This window comes from Argentina silus (assembly GCF_951799395.1).
Source record: "Argentina silus genome assembly, chromosome: 12".
Lineage (NCBI taxonomy): Eukaryota > Metazoa > Chordata > Actinopteri > Argentiniformes > Argentinidae > Argentina > Argentina silus.
The window spans coordinates 1,835,651-1,856,574 of NC_139666.1; the positions used below are offsets into that span (position 1 = coordinate 1,835,651).

General features: G+C 42.2%; 3 protein-coding genes across 4 annotated transcripts; 1 reads left to right on the forward strand and 2 right to left on the reverse strand.

Annotated features, from left to right (window-relative positions):
* Nucleotides 1-392: 392 nt before the first annotated feature.
* Nucleotides 393-6,833, reverse strand: gmppaa (GDP-mannose pyrophosphorylase Aa). Of its 2 annotated transcripts, XM_083682523.1 has the most exons (13): nucleotides 6,620-6,833; nucleotides 5,858-5,955; nucleotides 5,538-5,641; nucleotides 5,165-5,357; nucleotides 4,936-4,995; nucleotides 4,720-4,850; nucleotides 4,550-4,564; nucleotides 3,134-3,274; nucleotides 2,689-2,786; nucleotides 2,420-2,466; nucleotides 2,235-2,327; nucleotides 1,492-1,660; nucleotides 393-975 (listed from the first exon to the last, which is right to left on the reverse strand). In XM_083682523.1, exons 1-13 carry the CDS (start codon nucleotides 6,657-6,659, stop codon nucleotides 875-877), a joined length of 1,290 nt encoding a protein of 429 aa, XP_083538649.1. In that variant the 5' UTR covers nucleotides 6,660-6,833; the 3' UTR covers nucleotides 393-874. The 2 variants fall into 2 exon arrangements, with proteins under 2 accessions (XP_083538649.1, XP_083538650.1); XM_083682524.1 differs by lacking the exon at nucleotides 4,550-4,564.
* A 1,358-nt stretch (nucleotides 6,834-8,191) lies between these two features.
* Nucleotides 8,192-14,725, reverse strand: pnkd (PNKD metallo-beta-lactamase domain containing; the record flags this gene model as incomplete). The annotated part of the gene is made up of 9 exons (XM_083682545.1): nucleotides 8,192-9,723; nucleotides 10,396-10,511; nucleotides 10,813-10,899; nucleotides 11,524-11,687; nucleotides 12,335-12,427; nucleotides 12,677-12,735; nucleotides 14,090-14,202; nucleotides 14,287-14,402; nucleotides 14,583-14,725. The coding sequence occupies 9 exons, from the start codon at nucleotides 14,723-14,725 to the stop codon at nucleotides 9,550-9,552; spliced, it is 1,065 nt and encodes a 354-aa protein (XP_083538671.1). The 3' UTR covers nucleotides 8,192-9,549.
* Nucleotides 14,726-16,598: 1,873 nt separating this feature from the next.
* Nucleotides 16,599-19,596, forward strand: LOC310813513 (protein lifeguard 3; the record flags this gene model as incomplete). The annotated part of the gene is made up of 10 exons (XM_083682556.1): nucleotides 16,599-16,665; nucleotides 17,007-17,071; nucleotides 17,197-17,250; nucleotides 17,360-17,410; nucleotides 17,513-17,552; nucleotides 18,195-18,232; nucleotides 18,356-18,443; nucleotides 18,866-18,961; nucleotides 19,294-19,347; nucleotides 19,447-19,596. Exons 1-10 carry the CDS (start codon nucleotides 16,600-16,602, stop codon nucleotides 19,594-19,596), a joined length of 702 nt encoding a protein of 233 aa, XP_083538682.1. The 5' UTR covers nucleotide 16,599.
* Between the last annotated feature and the right edge of the window lie 1,328 nt (nucleotides 19,597-20,924).

A 20,924-nucleotide genomic window follows, 5' to 3' on the forward strand; every position in this document is an offset into this window, starting at 1 on the left:
GGATCAAGGTGCCTGTTTGCTTGACACCATGTAATGTCGTGGTGCTGCTCAGATTGGCAAAACACAAACTAATTGCACACAATGGAATGAGACATAATTAAGGATAAGCATGCAGAAACAAAAGTTGAATGGCCGGAACCATTTCCCATTACTATTGTCACAACTAACAAAGTGCTGAGTCAAAGACTACTAATTAAACTCTCTCTCCTGCAGTACACCACACAACATACACACGTCTGTCTCAAGGCCCCCTGCAAAGTTCAAATTTAAAGCTAACATTTCCCTGATTGTCTTGCGTTCCATCCTTAAATAGCAATCACTGAAATGCTCATGTTTTAATCATAGCACTTGTGTAAAATGGCTTAATTTATTCCTCATAATTAAACACACAGTTGGTAACCAATTATTTTTATTTAGCAATCAACAAAAGTCTCCACTTGATTGGTTCTCACAGTTTTTTCCTCAGTAACAAGGTCATCCCCTACAGAAACGTACGTCCACATCACCCATGGCTATAAAAATATATGAGCATTTATTTATAATGTCCCCTACATGGAAGTCAGTGGATCTATACAGAGGTAAGTACAAGATCATCTGCAGTAATTGTACCAGTTCTCAAAGTTAGTTCATAAAAATTCAACAGAAAGATCTGTGACGACATTCAGACACACACCCATGGTAAGACGACATACATGTTAAGCTCAACCATACACAATATATAATGTTAATCTCTTCAAACACCAAAATAAATGTCTCATATCTTTTCTCTGAGACATTCTATATGCAGTAACTCACAGGAATGACTTTGTTCGTTTCATGTGGCTACATCCTTCACTTCTGTGACACTAAATGAACAGAGCGTGCAGAAAATTAACTACAGTATAATTTGGTTTTTGAAGCTTCGGTTGAGGTCTTTGTGAGGGAGGACAATGGAGTTGAGAATTATTACCTCGGACGGGATGGTCACATTACAACCTAAAAAGACAAGAAGAGACAATGTGTGTGATGGGATGTTATTTGCACTGTGCCTAAAACAAAAAAAAAAGTGACATTTTCATTGTACCCTCAGGTAATAAAGCTTTTGAACTTTATTTAAAAGTATGGTAATGTGGTGGTCATGTGACCAACCAAATTCAAACCCGGGTCATCTTAGTAACATAAGACTGTGCTAACCTGTTAACCTAAAGACAAGGAATTAGCTTAGAGAGCTAACAAAAGCCTTCACATCTCAGGCAAGATTACTCAACAAGCAAGCGTGGTTCACCGAGAACCCCTTCTGTTACATATACATGCTCCAAATGTCAACATTTATGTTATAACATATTGTTTTATCCTCACGTTATTGTTTAATTATAACTTCATTGTTGCACTGTTGAGGAGCTAGCTTGCCCAGAGCATTTCATTACACCGTCTACGGCTGTATTCTGTGTTATACGACAAATAAACTTTGGTTTGATTTGAACATGGATGGTACAAATATACAATATTTACCCAGAATAGTGATTGATGGCGTGAGTTTTCCATCTCTGAAGAGCGTCTCGCTGTCTATCCTGGCGTAAGGGTCGTTGGGGTTGGGGTCGCTGGGAGTTCCCTCTACCCTCGCCCACTTCCCGATGGTGCTGTCCCATCCCACAATGCAGTTCAGAACGCAACTATGATCCTAAGAGAACAGAAGGGAAAGAGGGGAATCGGTTCACAAATTGTGCATCATTCATTTCTTTTTTTTAGAGGTTCTTTTTTGGAGTGGGGCAGACCTTTCTGCATTGGACAGAGACAGTGGAGAGAGACAGGAAGTAAGGAGAGGGTATGTCAGCAGGGCATGGGCCGGATTTTAACCCATGCTGACATGGGCATATGTGCACTGTAGGCCATGGTGCTGGACCACCCCAGGCCATGGTGCTAGACCACTGGACCACCCCAGGCCATGGTGCCTAGACCACTGTACCACCCCAGGCCATGGTGCTAGACCACTGGACCACCCCAGGCCATGGTGCTAGACCACTGGACCACATCATTCATTTCTATTGCATCAAATCAGTTGTTCAATATAATAACAACCAGTGTCCAAGTAATGAACTTTGAACACATGGACTTGAACAATGTTTAAACCAAAGCTATGATCAGTGCCGGGAGAGGAACTGCAATTTCAGCATCGAGTACTCTTCAAAAGAACAGCTCAGGGGTTGAATTTGGCACAGGCAGTAACTGAGAAGGGGTAACTGAGAAGAACATGCCTGTAGAGTGGCCCCGTGGAGGATGATGGACTCTCTGACCCGCACCCCAGCCCCGATGGTCACCCCAGTGCCTATGGAGACGTTGGGGCCCAGCTGTGGAGGAGAGGAACATCACTTCAGTGATACTTGTTACAAAAACCTTGAATGTACAGTGCAGTAAAATAAGGGTAAGCTTAACCACTTACCACAGCAGTAGGGTCAATGTTGGCTGTTGGATGGATGTAAACATTTCCTGGGATAAAAAACAAACAAAACATAAGTCGTGTGAATAGTCTTGTAAACAACCTCCCGTCTGTCCATCCAGTATGCTACTGAGGGGTGGCACGTTTATTTCTGACAAACTGTTGTTTTGGATGAAATTACAGAGCAATGTTTTTTCCCAACAGTTAGTTTCCTACTTCTTCTTCTTCTTCTTCTTAATAACTACAGAGCGATCACACGTCAAGTTCTCTACCACTTATTTTAGGTCCCCCCTCCTCGTTGGAAGCCAGGCGCTCCGGGTGGGTTTTGTGGTACTGGTTGAGGTACAAGCGGCTGGCGTAGATGGCAGACCTGGTTAGCAATAAGACAAAAGAGCAATTTAAAAAACAAACGATGACTAAAGTATTAAACTACTCCATTATCGCCTCGTCTCACTGGCCTAAAATGACACTCCTGGGGCGCTCAGTGGCGTAGCACACCAAGGCGCGTACCGTATCATCGCAAGGTCCCTGGTTCGATTCCGGCCATCGACATATCCTGCATGTCATCCCTCCTCTCTCTCTCACCCATCCTTCCTGTCAATCTCTACTATCGCTATCCCAATAAAGCAGAAATGCCCTAAAAACTTATTTTTAAAAAATAAAATAATACACTTCTTAAAATGACAATGGGATGTTAGCCCCAGACGGGCTCCTCACCCTGCAGATTTGATCTGGCTCCAGAAGCTGGGCGTCTTGTAGACGTAGAGCTTGCCCTGCCCCGCCAGGGCGGTGAAGATGTCCTGCTCCAGCCGGATGGCCTCTGCTCGGTGCCAGCCGTTCCCGTTGGTCTGCTCCTCTCTGGAGGTGACAGACAGTTGGTGATCGCCGTGACAACCATGATCCTAACCGCAGGGCCTGGGGAGCTTATTTGGAGGTGACTTTTGACTACACTTTTGCCATTAGGGCCCCTAGGCTCTGGAAGGACCTGCCTGAGGATGTTAGGCTAGCAAGATCAGTATTCCCTTTTAAATCTCTTCTTAAAACCCATTTTTATAGACTAGCCTTGAATTGATACTGCCTTTATTCTTTGTGTATTCACTAGGGTTTCACTGTGGTCCTCTGCGGCTCAATTGGTAAAGCATGGCGCTAACAACGCTTAGGTTTTGGGTTTGATTGATTGACATATATACTGAAATGTGTGCACTCTCTGCAATGCAAGTCGCTTTGGATAAAAGCCTCAGCTAAACGGCATCTACTGGAAGGACCAGTTTCACCTGCTGTGAGTTAAAAGGTCAAAAGACACTTTGAAAGGATTCACTAAACACACAACCACATCTGGGAACCACTGCTCTGATAAGGCCCATAGACTCACATACTCCAAACATGTTTACCATTCAAGAGAGGAGCACATACAGTACATGTTCTAAATTCCCCTAAATTGAAAGGAGGAAGCTCAACCATAGACAAGAACAGTGTTACCAAGTGCCCAAGGATGGAAGAGGGTGTTAAGAATTGACGAGCGTCATATTAAAAGGATTGTGAAGGTAATTTGACAGTAGAGGAATCAAAGACAATGTGGTTGACCAGAGTCTAGGTGAAGTGCTCAAGGAAATCCTTGGTCCTCTGTGGCTCAGTTGGTAGAGCATGGTGCTAACAATGCTTAGGTTGGGGGTTCAATTCCCACTGGGGCCCATATACACTGAAGAATGTATGCACTCACTGCAATGTAAGTCGCTTTGGATAAAAGCATCTGCTAAATGGTGTATTATAATAACAATAAATCCCAACATATAGAATGTGCATGTAACATCAGTGATTATGTGGAAGGAAACCTTCCCTTGACTTTGAGTGGAAGTATTATACTGTATATAGTCTTTTAGATACAAACATTATGTAAGACTGACGCTTCTTCATTGAATGTCATGTTTCTATGACTCATGTGCACCCCAGGAAGAGCAGCTGTTGAATATGCAGCGTTCCGCATAAATAATAAATGAATAAATAAATATGTCTACTCTACAACTCGCCCATATATGGCTAGCCCCCATCATTCTAGCTTAGACGCCATACTAATGGAGGCTATGACAGGGCCTCTCTACAACCACACTGAGGAGCCAAGCTGCACTGACTTACCCCTCGTATGAATATCTGGTGATGGGGGGAGAACAGGAAACAGAAGGATGGCAGGAAAAGACAGGGGGGAATGGGAAAAAAAAGACAAATGAGGAGAACCAAGGATAGGAAATTACGCAATTCACATGCACTCCCACACAACGGACCCCAGAGGGGCTCCGCCCACTCACAGCAGCATGTCCTGCTGGTTCTTCTGGAAAACCGCCCCGATGTGTTGGAAGACATCCGGAGTGAACAGGTATATTCCACAGTTGATGATGTCACTCACAAAAGTGCCGGGCTTTTCCACGTAATGTAAAACCTGGAATGAGAGCAGGACATGACCCAACGCTTCCTGAGAGAAGTGGTACGTGAATGAGGCACGGACGATTCAACTGCATTGTCACCTCATTGGTTTGCTGGTTTTCGACGATACAGCCGTAGTTCAGGGACTGCTTTCTGTTTGCCTGAAATATGAAGGGAAAAAAATGATCATAGCAGGTACTACTGATACATCCCCATCTAGAACATTCCAAACAGTTCTTTAGTGTTCAAAGGCCAACTAATCTCTACCCCCCCCCTCAACAAAGGTACTTATTTTACAAATCTTTAAAAAAAGAAATCAAGTGTCCTCACAGTTGTCCCCAAGATGACAAAACTGCTCGGGTCTCCGTGTTCTTTCTGGAAGTTGACCATCTCCGGTAAGGGGAACTCAGAGCACACGTCAGCATTCATGATGAAGAACGCCTCCGGACCGCCAGATAGAATCTGATCTCTGAAGTGATAAATACCCCCTCCAGTGCCCAAGGCAGCATACTCCTGCAAGTATCTACGGTTTCAACAAGTTAATCAATGATGTTGTTTTCTATCCATTCTGGATGTGTTCTCTGATCTCTGATTTGTTCAATTGTCAAGATAAGTAATATGGTCAATACAAGCTTTGGAAAGCATTCCATTTGCCAAAATCTGTAAGACTCATCAATCTTCCCACTCTTTGAAAGATGTTTACCTGACTGAGATTTTGAATTCCTGCTGGGCACAGGTCATGAATCTGGTGAGTTCTTCATTTGGCTGGTAAAAGCCAATGAGCAAAATCTCCTTCATATTTGGCACCTGTCAGAAAAATAAAATACAGCATCAAGTAACTTATCTGGTTTTGCACATCATGGGGAAAACATAACTGGGGACCTCTTGACGCAGAAACAACCAAGCCCAGTCTCCACAGGATCAGGCAGAATGACCTAGGCTCGAGTCTGGCATGCAAGATTAGGCATAACTGTTCTATGATGTAGAAAGAGAGATTTTGTACAGAGCACACATACCACCTACCTTGGCACATGCTTCAATGTGATGTTGTAGCATAGGCACCCCAGCCACCGGAAACAGAGGCTTTGGGACCTCAAACGACAGGGGTCTGAACCGGGTACCTGCCAAAGACTTTGGTTAATGCAGCATTTTCTAGTATTTTGATAGCTGTGTCTATCCTATCTATCAGTACCCTTTGTTTCTGGGAGTAGGTAATCAGAAGCAGCCACATAGTTCGATTAGTGAATGAATACAAATGATTCATTAAGTCCCCTGTTATTAGGCATGTTGCCCTGGACCCTGGACACCTCCATGTGTGTGTGTTTGACCCTGGACACCTCCATGTGTCTGTGTTTGACCCTGGACACCTCCATGTGTCTGTGTTTGACCCTGGACACCTTCATGTGTGTGTGTTTGACCCTGGACACCTTCATGTGTGTGTGTTTGACCCTGGACACCTCCATGTGTGTGTGTTTGAGCCTGGACACCTCCATGTGTCTGTGTTTGACCCTGGACACCTTCATGTGTCTGTGTGTGTGTGTGTGTGTGTGTGTGTGTGTGTGTGTGTGTGTGTGTGTGAGCTGCCCCATCCTGACCATGCCACGTCATTCATCACAGACCTCCCACACACACGAACGTCTGGCACGATTAACCAGCCTTCAGTCCCGCAGCTGACAAGGTTCTCAATCCAATTACGAAAACATAATCTAGATGGCTGAGATAAACGTATAGCGTATAGTATTTGATTAATGTGCTGAAGTTACTTATTATTCAACAGTGTCTTACCCTTCTGTGGGCCTCCAATGAGAATGACAGCTTTCAGCATGTTGAGTTAGTCGTTGGCTTGTTAGCGAATAACCTCGCTGGAAAAAAAACAACCTTATGTTGCTGGTGCTGACTTATTTGTAAAAACAAGTGCTAGATCAAGCTGTTCTACACAAACCGAACAACCGGTATGAGTGGTGTTCAGCTAGCTGTCAAATCTGGTGTTTTGCTGATTATCTTGTCCTCTTCCTGGTTGTGACACGCAACTTAAAGCAAAGGACCATGGGAAGCAGAGTTCTCTTTAAGGAGGTTTCATCACTGGGTCTTCAATGAGGTTAATGATTGTTGAGGTAAAACTAGACCGTACTGGTGGAAGTAGCCTTCATGTATCCATTTATATTTGCTCCACTGTAGGCTTCCCACACCCTGTCCACCTGTCTTCTATAAATATCTTTATTTTAGGTGAGACCTATAATACAAATCAGGTCAAACATCTGCCTCTCTCACTGAGTCTATTCAACATTACATTAATTCAGGAAAACAACCTGAGGGCAAAGTAATTCTACTGTGCCATGAACAGAGGCGAAAAGACAACAGTAATACAATAGTTGCAATGGCAGATGAGTTGTGTTTTTATTCGCCCATTAAAATGTAACCCGAAGTAAAATTATCCCTTGTGCAGGTTGTTTACCCTATCTGTACACATTTGATATAACACATGCAAATACACGTTGCCTCAAACAATGCAATCCTATGCTCTGGCGTCAGCTCAGACTGTGTACTCTGACACAGTCCCTATGGAATGGTTGCTGACAAACCAAATGTCTCTTCATCCCCAAAATGTACAATTAGATGAAGGATTCTCTGAGCAGTAAACATGAACTTGGCTGTGCTATTCTTGTGCCTTATGTTCATCTGCCTTAAAGAACGTCACCACAGCTATGTATTACAGAGCTGTGATGAAAGCCTCTAGGGCTGTGAACTTTCAGGATGAGGTTGCACACAAAAAGTTTTTTGAGTTTTCTTTTAGTTGAAGCACAGTCTCACTTTTATGTTTTTCTTTATTGGATAGAGACAGTGGAGAGAGGGAGGAAAGTAAAGAGGAGAGGGCATGTCAGCGGGGCATGGGCATACGTGTGCACTGTAGGCCATGGTGCTAGACCACTGGACCACCCCAGGCCATGGTGCTGGACCACTGGACCACCCCAGGCCATGGTGCTGGACCACTGGACCACCCCAGGCCATGGTGCTAGACCACTGGACCACGCCAGGCCATGGTGCTAGACCACTGGACCACCCCAGGCCATGGTGCTAGACCACTGGACCACCCCAGGCCATGGTGCTAGACCACTGGACCACCCCAGACCATGGTGCTGGACCACTGGACCACCCCAGGCCATGGTGCTAGACCACTGGACCACCCCAGGCCATGGTGCTAGACCACTGGACCACCCCAGGCCATGTTGCTAGACCACTGGACCACCCCAGACCATGGTGCTAGACCACTGGACCCAGGTCACAGGTTAGTAGTAAGTTGATGATATTATGCAAAACAGGTAAACAGAAGTACAGATTCAGCAGACAGGCTAATGCATACATCTTTATTGCAATAAAAGTCTTTTTATTTTCATGTTATAATCAGTGTTCTACCAAATATCAAACGATGAATATAAAGCATATTTGCATATCAATTATAGTTCTCTCATTTGTTAGGTAAAATTTTCACAATTTTGGTTATAAAAAATATTCAACCCTTCAGGTGGCAACATTGACACATATAAAAAATATCTAATATTCTTATAAACTAGAGTGTTTCATTAATTGCCAACTATTGGCAAAAAATGAAAACAACAATAATTCGTCAGTGATTTCATCAATGGCCTCCAATACAATATAACTTATAGCTACGAATCACTTCAGCAAAACCCAACAAGATAAAAAATAGTGATGTGCTCAGTGACTGAAGTGGCATTAATGTGGTCCAGTAGAACTAAGATTGCATGTATGTACAGGACCAGTCAAACGTTAGGACACACCTTCTCATTCAATGGTTTTTCTTTATTTTGTATTATTTTCTACATTGTAGATTCATATTGAAGACATCAAAACTATGAAGGAACACATATGGAATTAGGTAGTGAACAAAAAAGTGTTAAACAAACCAGAATATGTTTTATATTTTAGATTCTTCAAAGTAGCCACCTTTTGCTTTGATGACAGCTTTGCACACTCTTGGCAAGGTGTGTCCAAACTTTTGACTGGTTCTGTATCTGAGGCATAACTAATATCATCCATGTAACCCTAAGAATATAATGCAAGTTTTCAAATCTAAATCAATACCCCCCTAATAAACGGAATTACATACAATATGGGAGAATATTATATTATAGACTATTATAGCAGCTAACCATGAAGAGTACCTGTCCTTTCACAAATTAATTGGTCATGTGTTGATCTTAATCACTTGTTCAGGACATGAATACCGGAATCTTAGCATTGACAAAACTGTGAAAAACAAGTCAGAGTCTAGTCAGAGTACCAGTTTGAAAGAACAGCTGCATTACAGTGGAATTTTTGCAGTTTCTTTCAAGATACAATTTACAGTGAATGACTAAACTGCTTCAAGCAATAGTTTTCACATACGTTGCAGCAGCAGCAGCATCCGAGCTGGATATTTCAAATCCGGAGGTCAAAACAGTAACACCATAACGTAATGCTAGACATGCATTGCTGTTCTCCTAGCTGCTAGTTCTGTACCTGCCATTATGGCCATTAATATATATATATTAAAAAAGAGTTCCCAAAATAATAAAATAAATTCATTTCATAGATAGCTTCAAGCTTCATGTCACACTCACTCCTGTCTACACACCATGACCAGGTATTCACATCACAGATGAGCTTGTGGATTTGTTCTCTCTCTGTACCAGGCGTGACGGGCGCCCACACCACTATCTGGCCTTGTAAACATCCTTGCGCCTTCGTAGTTCTTCCAGGACCCGAGCCCGGAACTGTGTCCAGTCCTCGTCCTGGTCCTGCTGGACCCCCAAGGCCTGGTGGAGCTCGGGGGTGTGGATGCGCAGGAACGGGTTGTACTCCTTCTCCTCCCCGATGGTGGAAGGGCACTGGAAACAGATGATTAAACACACGTTGAATAAAAAACTAAAAATAGAACAGGAGTAACCTTGACTCTATAATCTTAACACGCCAGCTGTTGTTTTGCATTCGCTTATTCAAGTCCTTAACAAATTACTTGAGATGAGGTCTGAAAGGGCTTCTTCCATTCCTGGTTTTATCGAAAATACTTGATCCTGTTCTAGAACAGGCTGGAACCCTGGAAGGTGCTGCCGGCTGCCGGAGCAGCTTGGATCCCATAAACCCACAGCTGAGGAAGGATTTACCCCTGGCCACAACTTCCCACCCTGCTCTATTCCACCGCTCTAATCTTGCATGCTGTTCACCTTTGAAATCTCCCCTCACCAACTTCAAAAGACCCAAGCGGGGAAGAATTACTCACGGGTGGGTATTTATAGCACCATGCACATGGGTCTCATAGACATGCGGCTGTGTGAATTGATTTTGCACTGTTTCAACATTGATATGCTGGCAATTTCAGAACCAAATAGACCTGCGTGTGACGGTAGCATAAAGAGAGGGAAGAGTCGGGAGCCATTCTGACAGCGTCTGTCCTGTAGGCCACTGATAAGCCTCCATCCCACGGTGACTGGCCGTGGTGGTGAATACCTCAGGGATTTCATGCTGGAAAGGCATAACAATGAGGATGGATTATTCCGTACCGTACACAGCTTCTGACCCCTCTGTTGTAGGACCCACTGATATTTGTTTTCCCGGGCAACGTTGCGTGGCTCCAGCTCGGTGGCAAACATGAGGTTGTCCTCTGCATACTCATGACCTGGGGGACGGAGGGTCCACACGTGGAAGACGGGTGTCGACGTTAACGCCTCACAAAAATGTAAGGTCACAGAATTTTTGTTTGTAATACATGCCATTTAGCTGAGGCTTTTATCCAAAGCGACTTCCATTGCAGTGAGTGCATACATTTTTCAGTACATATGGTCTCAGCGGGAATCAAACCCACAACCTTAGCGTTGTTAGCGCCGTGCTCTACCAACTGAGCCACAGAGGAACACGAATGTTTGTAATTGTGATTTGGCCGTTTACATAACGGTACCAGGAGAAGGGGATGTCCATACCAGGCCACAGGAGGGTGTCATCACTCAAGGAGCCAACTGTGTCAAGTGATGACAGCATCGTCGTGGCACTGCCCTCAAACATTCTCCCTGCACACAACACAGATATTCAAACAATATCAATCAAGACCTAATTAGTGCTAAGTTATGTAAAACACTACAGATGATACTCAACAGCAAACAACGGCCTCATAAACGATGAAAGACAAGGAGCTTTTAAAAACACTGCAACGATGAACCTGCTTTTTAACACGTATGTGGTACATATAGGTAAAATGCACAGTTGACAAAGCACAACATTTTCATGGTTAAATGACCTTGAAGCCCTACCTTCCTTGAATGACATCACTAAGCATCATGTACTGGATGTTATAAGTATGTTATAAGCAATAAATCAAATCAAAATTTGTATTCACAATATACAGGATACAACGCAATGAAATGCTTTAGGGTAAGCAACTCCTCAACAATGCAACAATCAAACAATATCAATAAGAAGTGCAATGTCATAATAATAAAAAAATAATAATAATAACAATAATAATAACAAAAGCATACAGTGTCACAGAATGATTGTGTATAGAAGCGACTACACTGAGATTAGCTGAACCTCCACCTTCCTTCAATGACATCTCTAAGCGTCATGTACTGGATGTTATAAGTATGTTATAAGCAATAATAACCATGATTGTGTAGGGAGCCTGCTACACTTACCGCATCCCGAGAGGAACACCAGGTCGCCTGAGAAAAGACTGCTGGGAGCTCCGATGCCCCGCCCATCCAGGTGGTAGATCATGTGACCCACGGTGTGGCCGGGGGTGAAGAGAGCCTTGAAGGTCAGGCGGCCCACGTTAATGGAGTCTCTGTCCGAGAGAGGGCTGAAAAAACACAACAAAACACTTCATGTCAAGGGAGGTCATACTGATAATAATAATAATAAACGTTATGGGGGGGCGCTTCGTGGCGTAGCACACTAATGTGCTCACCACGTAATCGCAAGGTTCCTGGTTCGATTCCGACCCTCGACCTATCTTGCATGTCATCCCTCCTCTCTCTCCCTCACCCATCCTTCCTGTCAATCTCTACTGTCTCTATCCCAATAAAGCAGAAATGCCCTAAAAAACATATTTTTAAAAATAATAAACTTTATTTATATAGCACCTTTTTAAAACAATGTTACAAAGTGCTTTACAATTAGATAAAACAGATATGCTAATAAAAACAAATATATAAGTAGAAACAGACGCATTGAAAAGAATAAGAGCAGCGTCAAAAACAAAAATAAAAGCAGAATATGGTCATGAGATATGGACACGTCACGTCACATGACCTCAAGGCAAGACTAGCGCTCTCTGGATTGCTATGATCAATAACAGGCCCTCTGTGATCCTCCATAATGTCCAATAACAGAATTCAGTACGACAAAATAGCATGTGATTTTCCACATCATTTACAGTTTTCAGTGCGTCACGTCATGTCAACAGATAGGATCGTGATGATGTACGAAGCTGCGGCCTAAACTTACTGTGTCAGACCAGGAATGTTATCAGTTGCGTTCCCGTAAACACGGCAAGCGTTGTGGAGTTTTTTCAGACTTTTATTGCCCCCACTGTGGTCCCTGTGAATGCAGCAGAACATGAATACATGTAATACAGATTTATTACACCTTTTGTCACAAACAATGAAGAGCCATTCAATTCACCCAATCATTTAAAAGATAACAATATTTACGAAGCAAATTCAATGCCATATCAATGTATACTTTCTGGGGGGGGGGGGGGGGGGGGGTCATACAATATGATTGGATACAGCATTACATTCCTCCTCCGAGTAAGTTGCCATGACAACAGCTTGATGGAACACTCACCAGTGTTTGTGTGTGCAGAGGATTGCTTCCAACATCACCCCTTCTTCCTCAAGGACTGTCTGCAGGGTGACAGAGGTTTCCGGTTAAGCAATTAACAACGACAGAATTCATCCTGCTGCCATCCCCATCACGCTTGTGGCCGAACCCAACAGTTGAAAACAACGACTGTAACGGGTCAATACAAAGCACAAACCGAAACTAGACCTAGCGTTTGACAACAGTATATAAACGTATGTAATTATAATAATAACACGGTAACAAGCAACTAGAAATGTTGACAATGTTAAAGCGGCCGTGTCGTTAAAAGTCAGATTTTCCTGTGTTTTATAAGGTATTTGCACAACGTGAGGTTATGGTGACACTGTGAAATTGTGAAACGTCAGTTGACCTTCCCTTAAGTATGGCAGCAGTTTAAAAACGACGCCTCAAACGTCTGTTTGTTTTCCTGGGTGTTGGCTCCTCACACGACGTCAAACGAGAATCTGATTTGAATACACCAATGACCTTTCATCTGTTATTTGCATATCGCTCCTCCTATTGCTGGTCCGGGGAAAATTGACATTCATCATTGCTGGCGAGCGCTAGAGAGCTGTCAGCAATGACAAGCAAGAGTCACATAAATCGTGCAATGGCTGCCTGCAAAGCAGCAAATGTTTCTATGTACTGCCTTCCAAAAGGCCAGCATTTGTGCCTGCTTTGGCACAAATATTTGCAATTGATCAAATGCCAGTGCAGTTTACTGTTCAATGATGAGGAAGAAATTGCAATCTTGAGGATAAACATTTGGAAAGATGAACCATATCCCTCCAGTATGCAGTGGATTATATATGTATTAATCACTGTCGGTGTGGGATGTAGGCCAGAGTGGCACCAGACCAGCGACGTCCAATCAATGGGAGTGCTGTGCAGGGGAGGAAGTGCCAGTGACAAGATAGTGAGGCATTATGGTGGCGAGTGAAAGGCCTTTCAGAGGCTCATACATACATCTACACGTCTCACAGTGCTGTGGTGTTATGGACCATGTCCTGTTTATATTACTGGAGCAGCACGAAGAACTACACTGATTGTACTGTATTCAGCTTGACAAAGCATCTCATACATGTTATTCAACTTCACAAAGCATCTCATGGATGTTATTCAACTTCACAAAGCATCTCATACATGTTATTCAACTTCACAAAGCATCTCACAGACGTTATGAGCAGCATACTTACTTTCTTTCTTTCTATTCCTTTCTATTCTATTTCACAAGAGACATAGGACAGTTAAGCACTAGCATGCATACATGAATAAGACTTTCATGCATGCATTTTCATGAGGGGGCCACCGCCCACATACATGTAGTGCAACCATAAACTCCGTTATTATTTCCAAAGATGAGTTAGCTAACATGCATATCAATCAACCACCCACCTGAACGGTCTGTGGATCTGCAGGGTCCACCACCACTGCAACGCTGGAGGCTGTGTCTATGACCAGGTAGCTGTAGTTATCTGATAGAACCGAAATGGGAATGATCTTTATGCCTGTGGGCAGAAGGGAACCTGTCAGACATCAACATGGACCTTTTAGGAAAAGATGACATTCATAAACTGCTTTCAGAAGCATACCGTTGACTTCCATAGCCTGTGCCCTGGAATGCCCAGTGGGAAACTGCTGACGGGCTTTTCTCATTTGCCTCTTGTAGTAGATGTATCCCAGTTTGGTCCTTGTATACAATGTATACCTAAAAATCAAAGGTAGTCAGTTGAATGTTAATACATTATTTCCAGGCAATCCTAAGTAACGCTGCTTGAACGTAGGTTGAAGATGATGTGATGCTAACGCAGCTAGCTACTGGTGGTGCATCTTTGGACAGCGAAAATAGAAATAAAAATCCAGAAACGGGCTGTCACGACCCACTTACGCGATCCGGAACAGTGGTTTCTCCGTTCGTGCCATTATCTTGTTCAGGAGGCTCTTAGTTCGCCTGAAACGAAGGCATAAACAGAAGACACTGCAAAACGATGCGGTGGCGATCAGAGTTACGGACCATTCAGGAAGAACCATGGTGGCGTGAACGCAGCTGGATGACGCAACCCATCACCTCTCCGCTAGCTCATTAAAACATGTCCCTCATCTTCTGATACCGTCTGATTCCTCCACTAAATAACCCCGTTGCCAAGTCATAGATAGTGGGACGGTAATTAAAAAGGGGTTTGAATGGGTGTCATTTACGATATAGTCTGTTTTAATGAAGGAGCTTAAGGAATGTCCGTCGCTTTGTTTAGAAGCAGCGACGCCTGCTGGTAGAAGCACTTCAATGAAACAATGAAACAAGTTGATGTTTATTGATACGTTATGTTAGGATTTATGCTGATACAATACTTTGATATATCGTAGCTAATTACTTCATGAGTAATTATTGTGTATACCTCGAACTCAGTTGAAATGTATCCAACTGTTTATGCCGTGTAAATAAATGAACTTAAATCGCTTCATCAGATAATATAATATAAAATGTGAAGAATGTTAAATAGATACAGGCATAGTTGCCAGTTCAGAAGAGATAGATATACTTATTCTTCCAAAAATTAGACTGCTGGATTTAAAGACATGGGGTATGGATCTAATTTCAATTCCAGGAAATGTCCGGTGGTGCTGGTACCGACCACAGGAGCGGAGTTGGAGCCGTCCCACCCGCGGACACTTTCCCAAATTACCATCAATTCTTAGAAGCGCAAGCAGCAGATATCTCATCCTACTCTATTGGTGAGTATTGGCAATTCAAGCTGTTAGTTTTGTCCCTGTCGAACTAATATTGTAAATCGTCATTCGCTAATGATGTAGTAAAGTTATCGTTTTTATGGCAGGTGCAAACCGGGAGAGAATGGAAAGTTTATAGACTGCGCTGATAAAGTTACAACGTTTTTCTCAAGGTCATCATTAACAGTAGTTGAAGTTACAACAGGCGGACAAAATGACATTTAGCTTTTGGCATAACCATTATGGAATAACATAGCATGTTATTACAATGTATATGAGCACCTGTTTGCCTGTGTAATTACGGTGTTACTACAAAGGTAAAAAAAACAAAACATCCACAGTATGTAATGCATGTTTAAGTACCCTCTGTGAAAGCAGCGTCATAAACAAATTCTGATAAGGTGCCATTTTCTAAATTGCCTCATCTATTTATGCATTTTGAAGGTGCCCATATCCCATACTATAATGTCCAAATCAGATTTCCCTCCAACCTATGAGGATGCGCTGCATGTTCCCAAGCATGGCCACTACCCACCACAGCAGCCAGGGTACGGGTACCCTGGGTATGGTGGTCCAATCCAAGCCCCTGCCTATGGTTCTGGTTCTGGTATGCACCCTGCTCAGTCCCCACAATACCCAGGACATGCAGGCTTCTACCCCCCGTCTGGAACGAGGGCAGGCCAGGACTACCATCCATCTGGGATGCCCACTGTCATGGGATCTCTACCACCAGGGATGCCCACCTACAACCCAGGTTCTGGAGCAATATAGAATAACACTGGATTTCACTTGTGAATTGTATATCACATTTTTTGGACATTGTGTGCATCCATTAGTTACATGTTCTATAACCTGTATTTATCATTGGGTCTTTACTTTGGCTATTTAGGTTTAAGTGCACACCACTGCTTAATCATCACATACTAGACAGCATTATTTGCTGAAATTTGAGAAAGTCAAGGGTAGCCAGGGGGTGAAATGGCACCTCTCTGACATTCTCTTGAGGAAAAGACAAACACAGCTCTCCTCAGATCTCAATTGTTTACTTTTTTCAAAACCGCCTACAGTATGCACCGAGATTGTTGACTACAGTAATGCACCGAGATTGTTGCAATTCCTTGTGCATGAATACGGCAGAGACAACAGCAGTAACTCCTGGTGTCTCTCCTGCAGGGGAGATGGAGGGGTTCGCCTCCGCCACTGCATGGGACAGCACTTCCATTCGTCATGCGTTCATCCGGAAAGTAAGAGGCCTGAAAAGTTGCTTTATTACTATAAATTCACTTACTTAAACAAATGTATTTGCCGTAAGTCGCTTTGGATAAAGGCGTCTGCTAAATGTCATAAATGTAAATGTAAATGTTTATACAATAGCCTTGGACTGCGAGATTTATGATTGTACCAAACCAATAGGTATTTCAGAGGCGAGTGTTAGACTAGTATATGTATGGCTCTGAGTGTATACGATGCATGTGTAAAGATATTCTTAGTTAATGAAATTGTGGATAGCTTCATTCCATAATATCCATGTCCATTTTTCCTTTCTGCTTTGTTTTAATAGAATGTGTTTTTTGTGTTTGGACAGGTCTACTTGATCCTGGCCGCTCAGCTGTCTGTCACAGTGTCCATTGTAGCTGTGTTTACCTTTGTGTAAGTGGCAAAGATGTACTATTCTGTCTTTGCATGTCATATCAATGTGAGCATCTGGAGTATTCCTGTCAAACATTGTGTTTAATGCTAACATACATAATGCTAACATACTTCCTACATTACAGAGATCCAGTGCGTGTGTTTGTCATCCAAAACCCTGCCATCTATTGGGCGTCATTGTAAGTACTTAGATAGTATATTCCTTATGGAATAATCATTTTTTGACATGTATTTTTGACATGTATTGCTAATGTGATACTAATGGAATACTAATGTTTTTCCCTACAGTGCTATTTATTTTGTCATTTACTGTGTGCTTGTCTGTTGCAAAGGGCCACGGTAAGTTACTCTACGCCATCTTCATATAAACCACGTCCTATAGTACAGCACGAAACATCAGGGAGTAATCGCTATCTTCTGATATGAAAAATCTTTGTTTAGGAGACGCTTCCCGTGGAATCTAATTCTGCTGGCCATTTTTGTAAGTAATGCTAAAATACATAATTGCACTTGTAATCAGTTATCCTATAGTCTCAGATCTGTACACGCCTAATCCAGCTCCTCTGACTATTATAGTTTGGGGTGACAGTTACTGTCAGAGGATTTGGCTAAAGCACATACAGTACCAGTCAAAGGTTTGGACACACCTTCTCATTCAATGGTTTTTCTTTATTTTTTTTTATTATTTTCTACATTGTAGATTAATATTGAAGACATCAAAACTATAAAGGAACACATATGGAATTATGTAGTGAACAAAAAAGTGTTAAACAAAACCAGAATATGTTTTATATTTTAGATTCCTCAAATTAGCCACCTTTTGCTTTGATGACAGCTTTGCACACTCTTGGCAAGGTGTGTCCAGACTTTTGACTGGTATTGCCATCCGACAGTGTAATTTATATTTTGTAAATTTCTTGTCAATATTTGCTATTTGTTTTTTATGTCCATGCACCAACCTCACCAAGTCAATTTCCTGTATGTGCAAATATACTTGGCCAAATAAAAGAATTCTGATTCTGATACTGTAGATATTGGACCAGGCTGAAGGTATGCAGGTACTGTAGGAAATCTGGTTCGGTCAGATAGACTTCAATCATTGATTTAATTTTCACCTTTTCAGACACTGGCCATGTCATACATGACAGGAACAATATCAAGGTTTGTTAAGGAGTCTAATGTTTTACTGCACTTCTAACACCATAGATTATGCTCATGCTATGTAAGGTCCAGTGCAGTTTTTGCTTTTGTTTTATCACTAAAATGAGTCTGTATTTATTGCAGTTACTATGAAACCAAGGCAGTGTTCCTGGCCATTGGAATAACTGCGATCGTGTGTGTCATTGTCACCATCTTCTGCTTTCAGACGAAGGTAGGTCCATGTAAGACTGCCATGTTAGAACCTAGCTTCCTGTGGCCTGTGAGAGTCAGTCTTTGTTGTTGCAGTGTCAAATAACTCCTTTGTCTAGGATTACAATGGGGAACTGTCTTTTAAATATTCATGGCATTTGGTGTAAGGTCTTATGTGATTCCACTTGACATGAAACCTACTTTATAAGTAATGCAAATAAAAAATATGAAAATATTGAAAATATGTATACAGCCGAAACGTTACAGTTTATCTGGCTGAAACAGATACACCATACCTGCTGTTATATCATCCTCTATGGATTTCTATATTGTTGTAGAACATTTTCCACGTTAGTCTGATTGCCCTTCCATTTCACACATAGTCCATGAAACGTCCCAACTATCGCCTCATTCTCCGTTATCTCAATGCTTGTGTTGTGACAGGTGGATTTCACCTCCTGCGGGGGACTTTTCTGTGTCCTTGCTGTTGTTGTTATGGTTACGGGGATCATAACAGCCATAGTACTCTCGTTCAAATATGTAGGTACCTCTATTCCGATATTTATATCTTACATGGTCACATAATACTTGAAACTTACATTATATTCGATGTACCTCCTTTTCCCAGTCATTTTGCAACAAGAGGCTATATCCCCTGCTCAGTAATAAAGAATGCACACCCAATCAGGGTGCTGGGACATGAGCACTAAAAATAAAGGAAAGGTCATGCACTCTTCTAAAGTCACAAGAGAGAAGAGTGTGCAAGTTCTGCCTTATTTTAACCAAGAGACATCCTCACAGTAATCAGCCTGTCTCTCCCTGGTTGATTTGATTCACTCAGAGAAAGTCTTCTCCTTGCTCTCGTCCAACAGGTCCCATGGCTTCACATGCTGTACGCAGCAATTGGAGCTATCGTTTACACTCTGGTGAGTTCCGAGAAATGTCTCGGTATATTTGAGGGGATTGGAGGAATCCTAGTTTCTCTTGAACTACTGGTATGAAATTCTAGTTTTTTCTTCTTCTAGTTTTTAGCCTATAACACCCAGCTTCTCATCGGGAATCGGGAGCTCTCTCTCAGCCCTGAGGAGTACGTGTTCGGAGCGCTTTCCCTCTATACCGACATCGTCCAGATCTTCATCTTCCTTCTCCAGATCGTTGGAGCCTCCACAGACTAAAATCAGGACGGTATCCAGTGTGGGATAACATCATACATCATCATGTATTTATTCACCTAAAATATGACTGCATCAACCAGTTGAAAGCAGTAGATGTGATGTGTATCATGACTAATTAACATTATGCTGCTGATCGCTTGCATTGTTGATGCCATAAATGTTACTTTTGGCAACCTTATGTATGAGTGTATGGCCCAGCGATGTGAAGTACACATTACAGTATTATATGCACTTTAAATCAACATACAGTACCAGTCAAAAGTTTGGGCACACCTTGCCAAGAGTGTGCAAAGCTGTCATCAAAGCAAAAGGTGGCTACTTTGAAGAATCTAAAATATAAAACATGTTCTGGTTTGTTTAACACTTTTTTGTTTACTACATAATTCCATATGTGTTCCTTCATAGTGTTGAAGTCTTCAATATTAATCTACAATGTAGAAAATAATTTAAAAAACATTGAATGAGAAGGTGTGTCCAAACCTTTGACTGGTACTGTATATTTTTCATTATGCCAGTGAGGCACATAACCACTTAAAATGAGTTATTACCTTCTGCAAAGGCTTTCTGCATTTTTGAGGATGTACATGAAATGGAATGATTCTGTATTTGCTGTGATGCTATGTGCACCCACGCTTGACTGAATGACATTTGATTTTACACATCTTTCAAAACTGTTATACCAGTGAGCATGAGAAGGTCCCTGTGTTTTCCTGACTTATGAATGAACAGTAAAGCATAATTAAAGTGTCTATTTATTCAGTGTCATGATGTACATGAATCAAAGCAGATTGTCTGTAGCAGCTGGCATTGCAAGTGGAGTTCAGGAGAATACTGCTGGCTTCCATGTGTCCCTGTGTTCATACTGTATGCCTTCATACAGCACTCTGCCTAAGCTTCCTTTACCTCAAACAGGAGTTGGATACTATAAGTGATACACTGTAGAAGGTTATAGTGTATCATTTTCTTGTAATATATCATTGTGATTCATCATCAGAACTTGAATATTAATATACACTCTCTGAACACTTTATTAGGAACACTATACTAATACTGGGTAGGGCCTCCATTTGCTCTCAAAACAGCCTCAATTCTTCATGACATTGATTCCACAAGATTTTGGAAACATTCCTTTGAGATTCTGGTCCATGATGACATGATTGAATCATGCAATTTCTGCAGATTCGTTAGGTGCACTTTCAAGCTGTGAATCTCCCGTTCTACCACATCCCAAAGGTGTTCTATTGGATTCAGATCCGGTGACTGGGAAGGCCACTGAAGAACACTGAAGAACACTGAACTCATTGTCATGTTCATGAAACCAGTTTGAG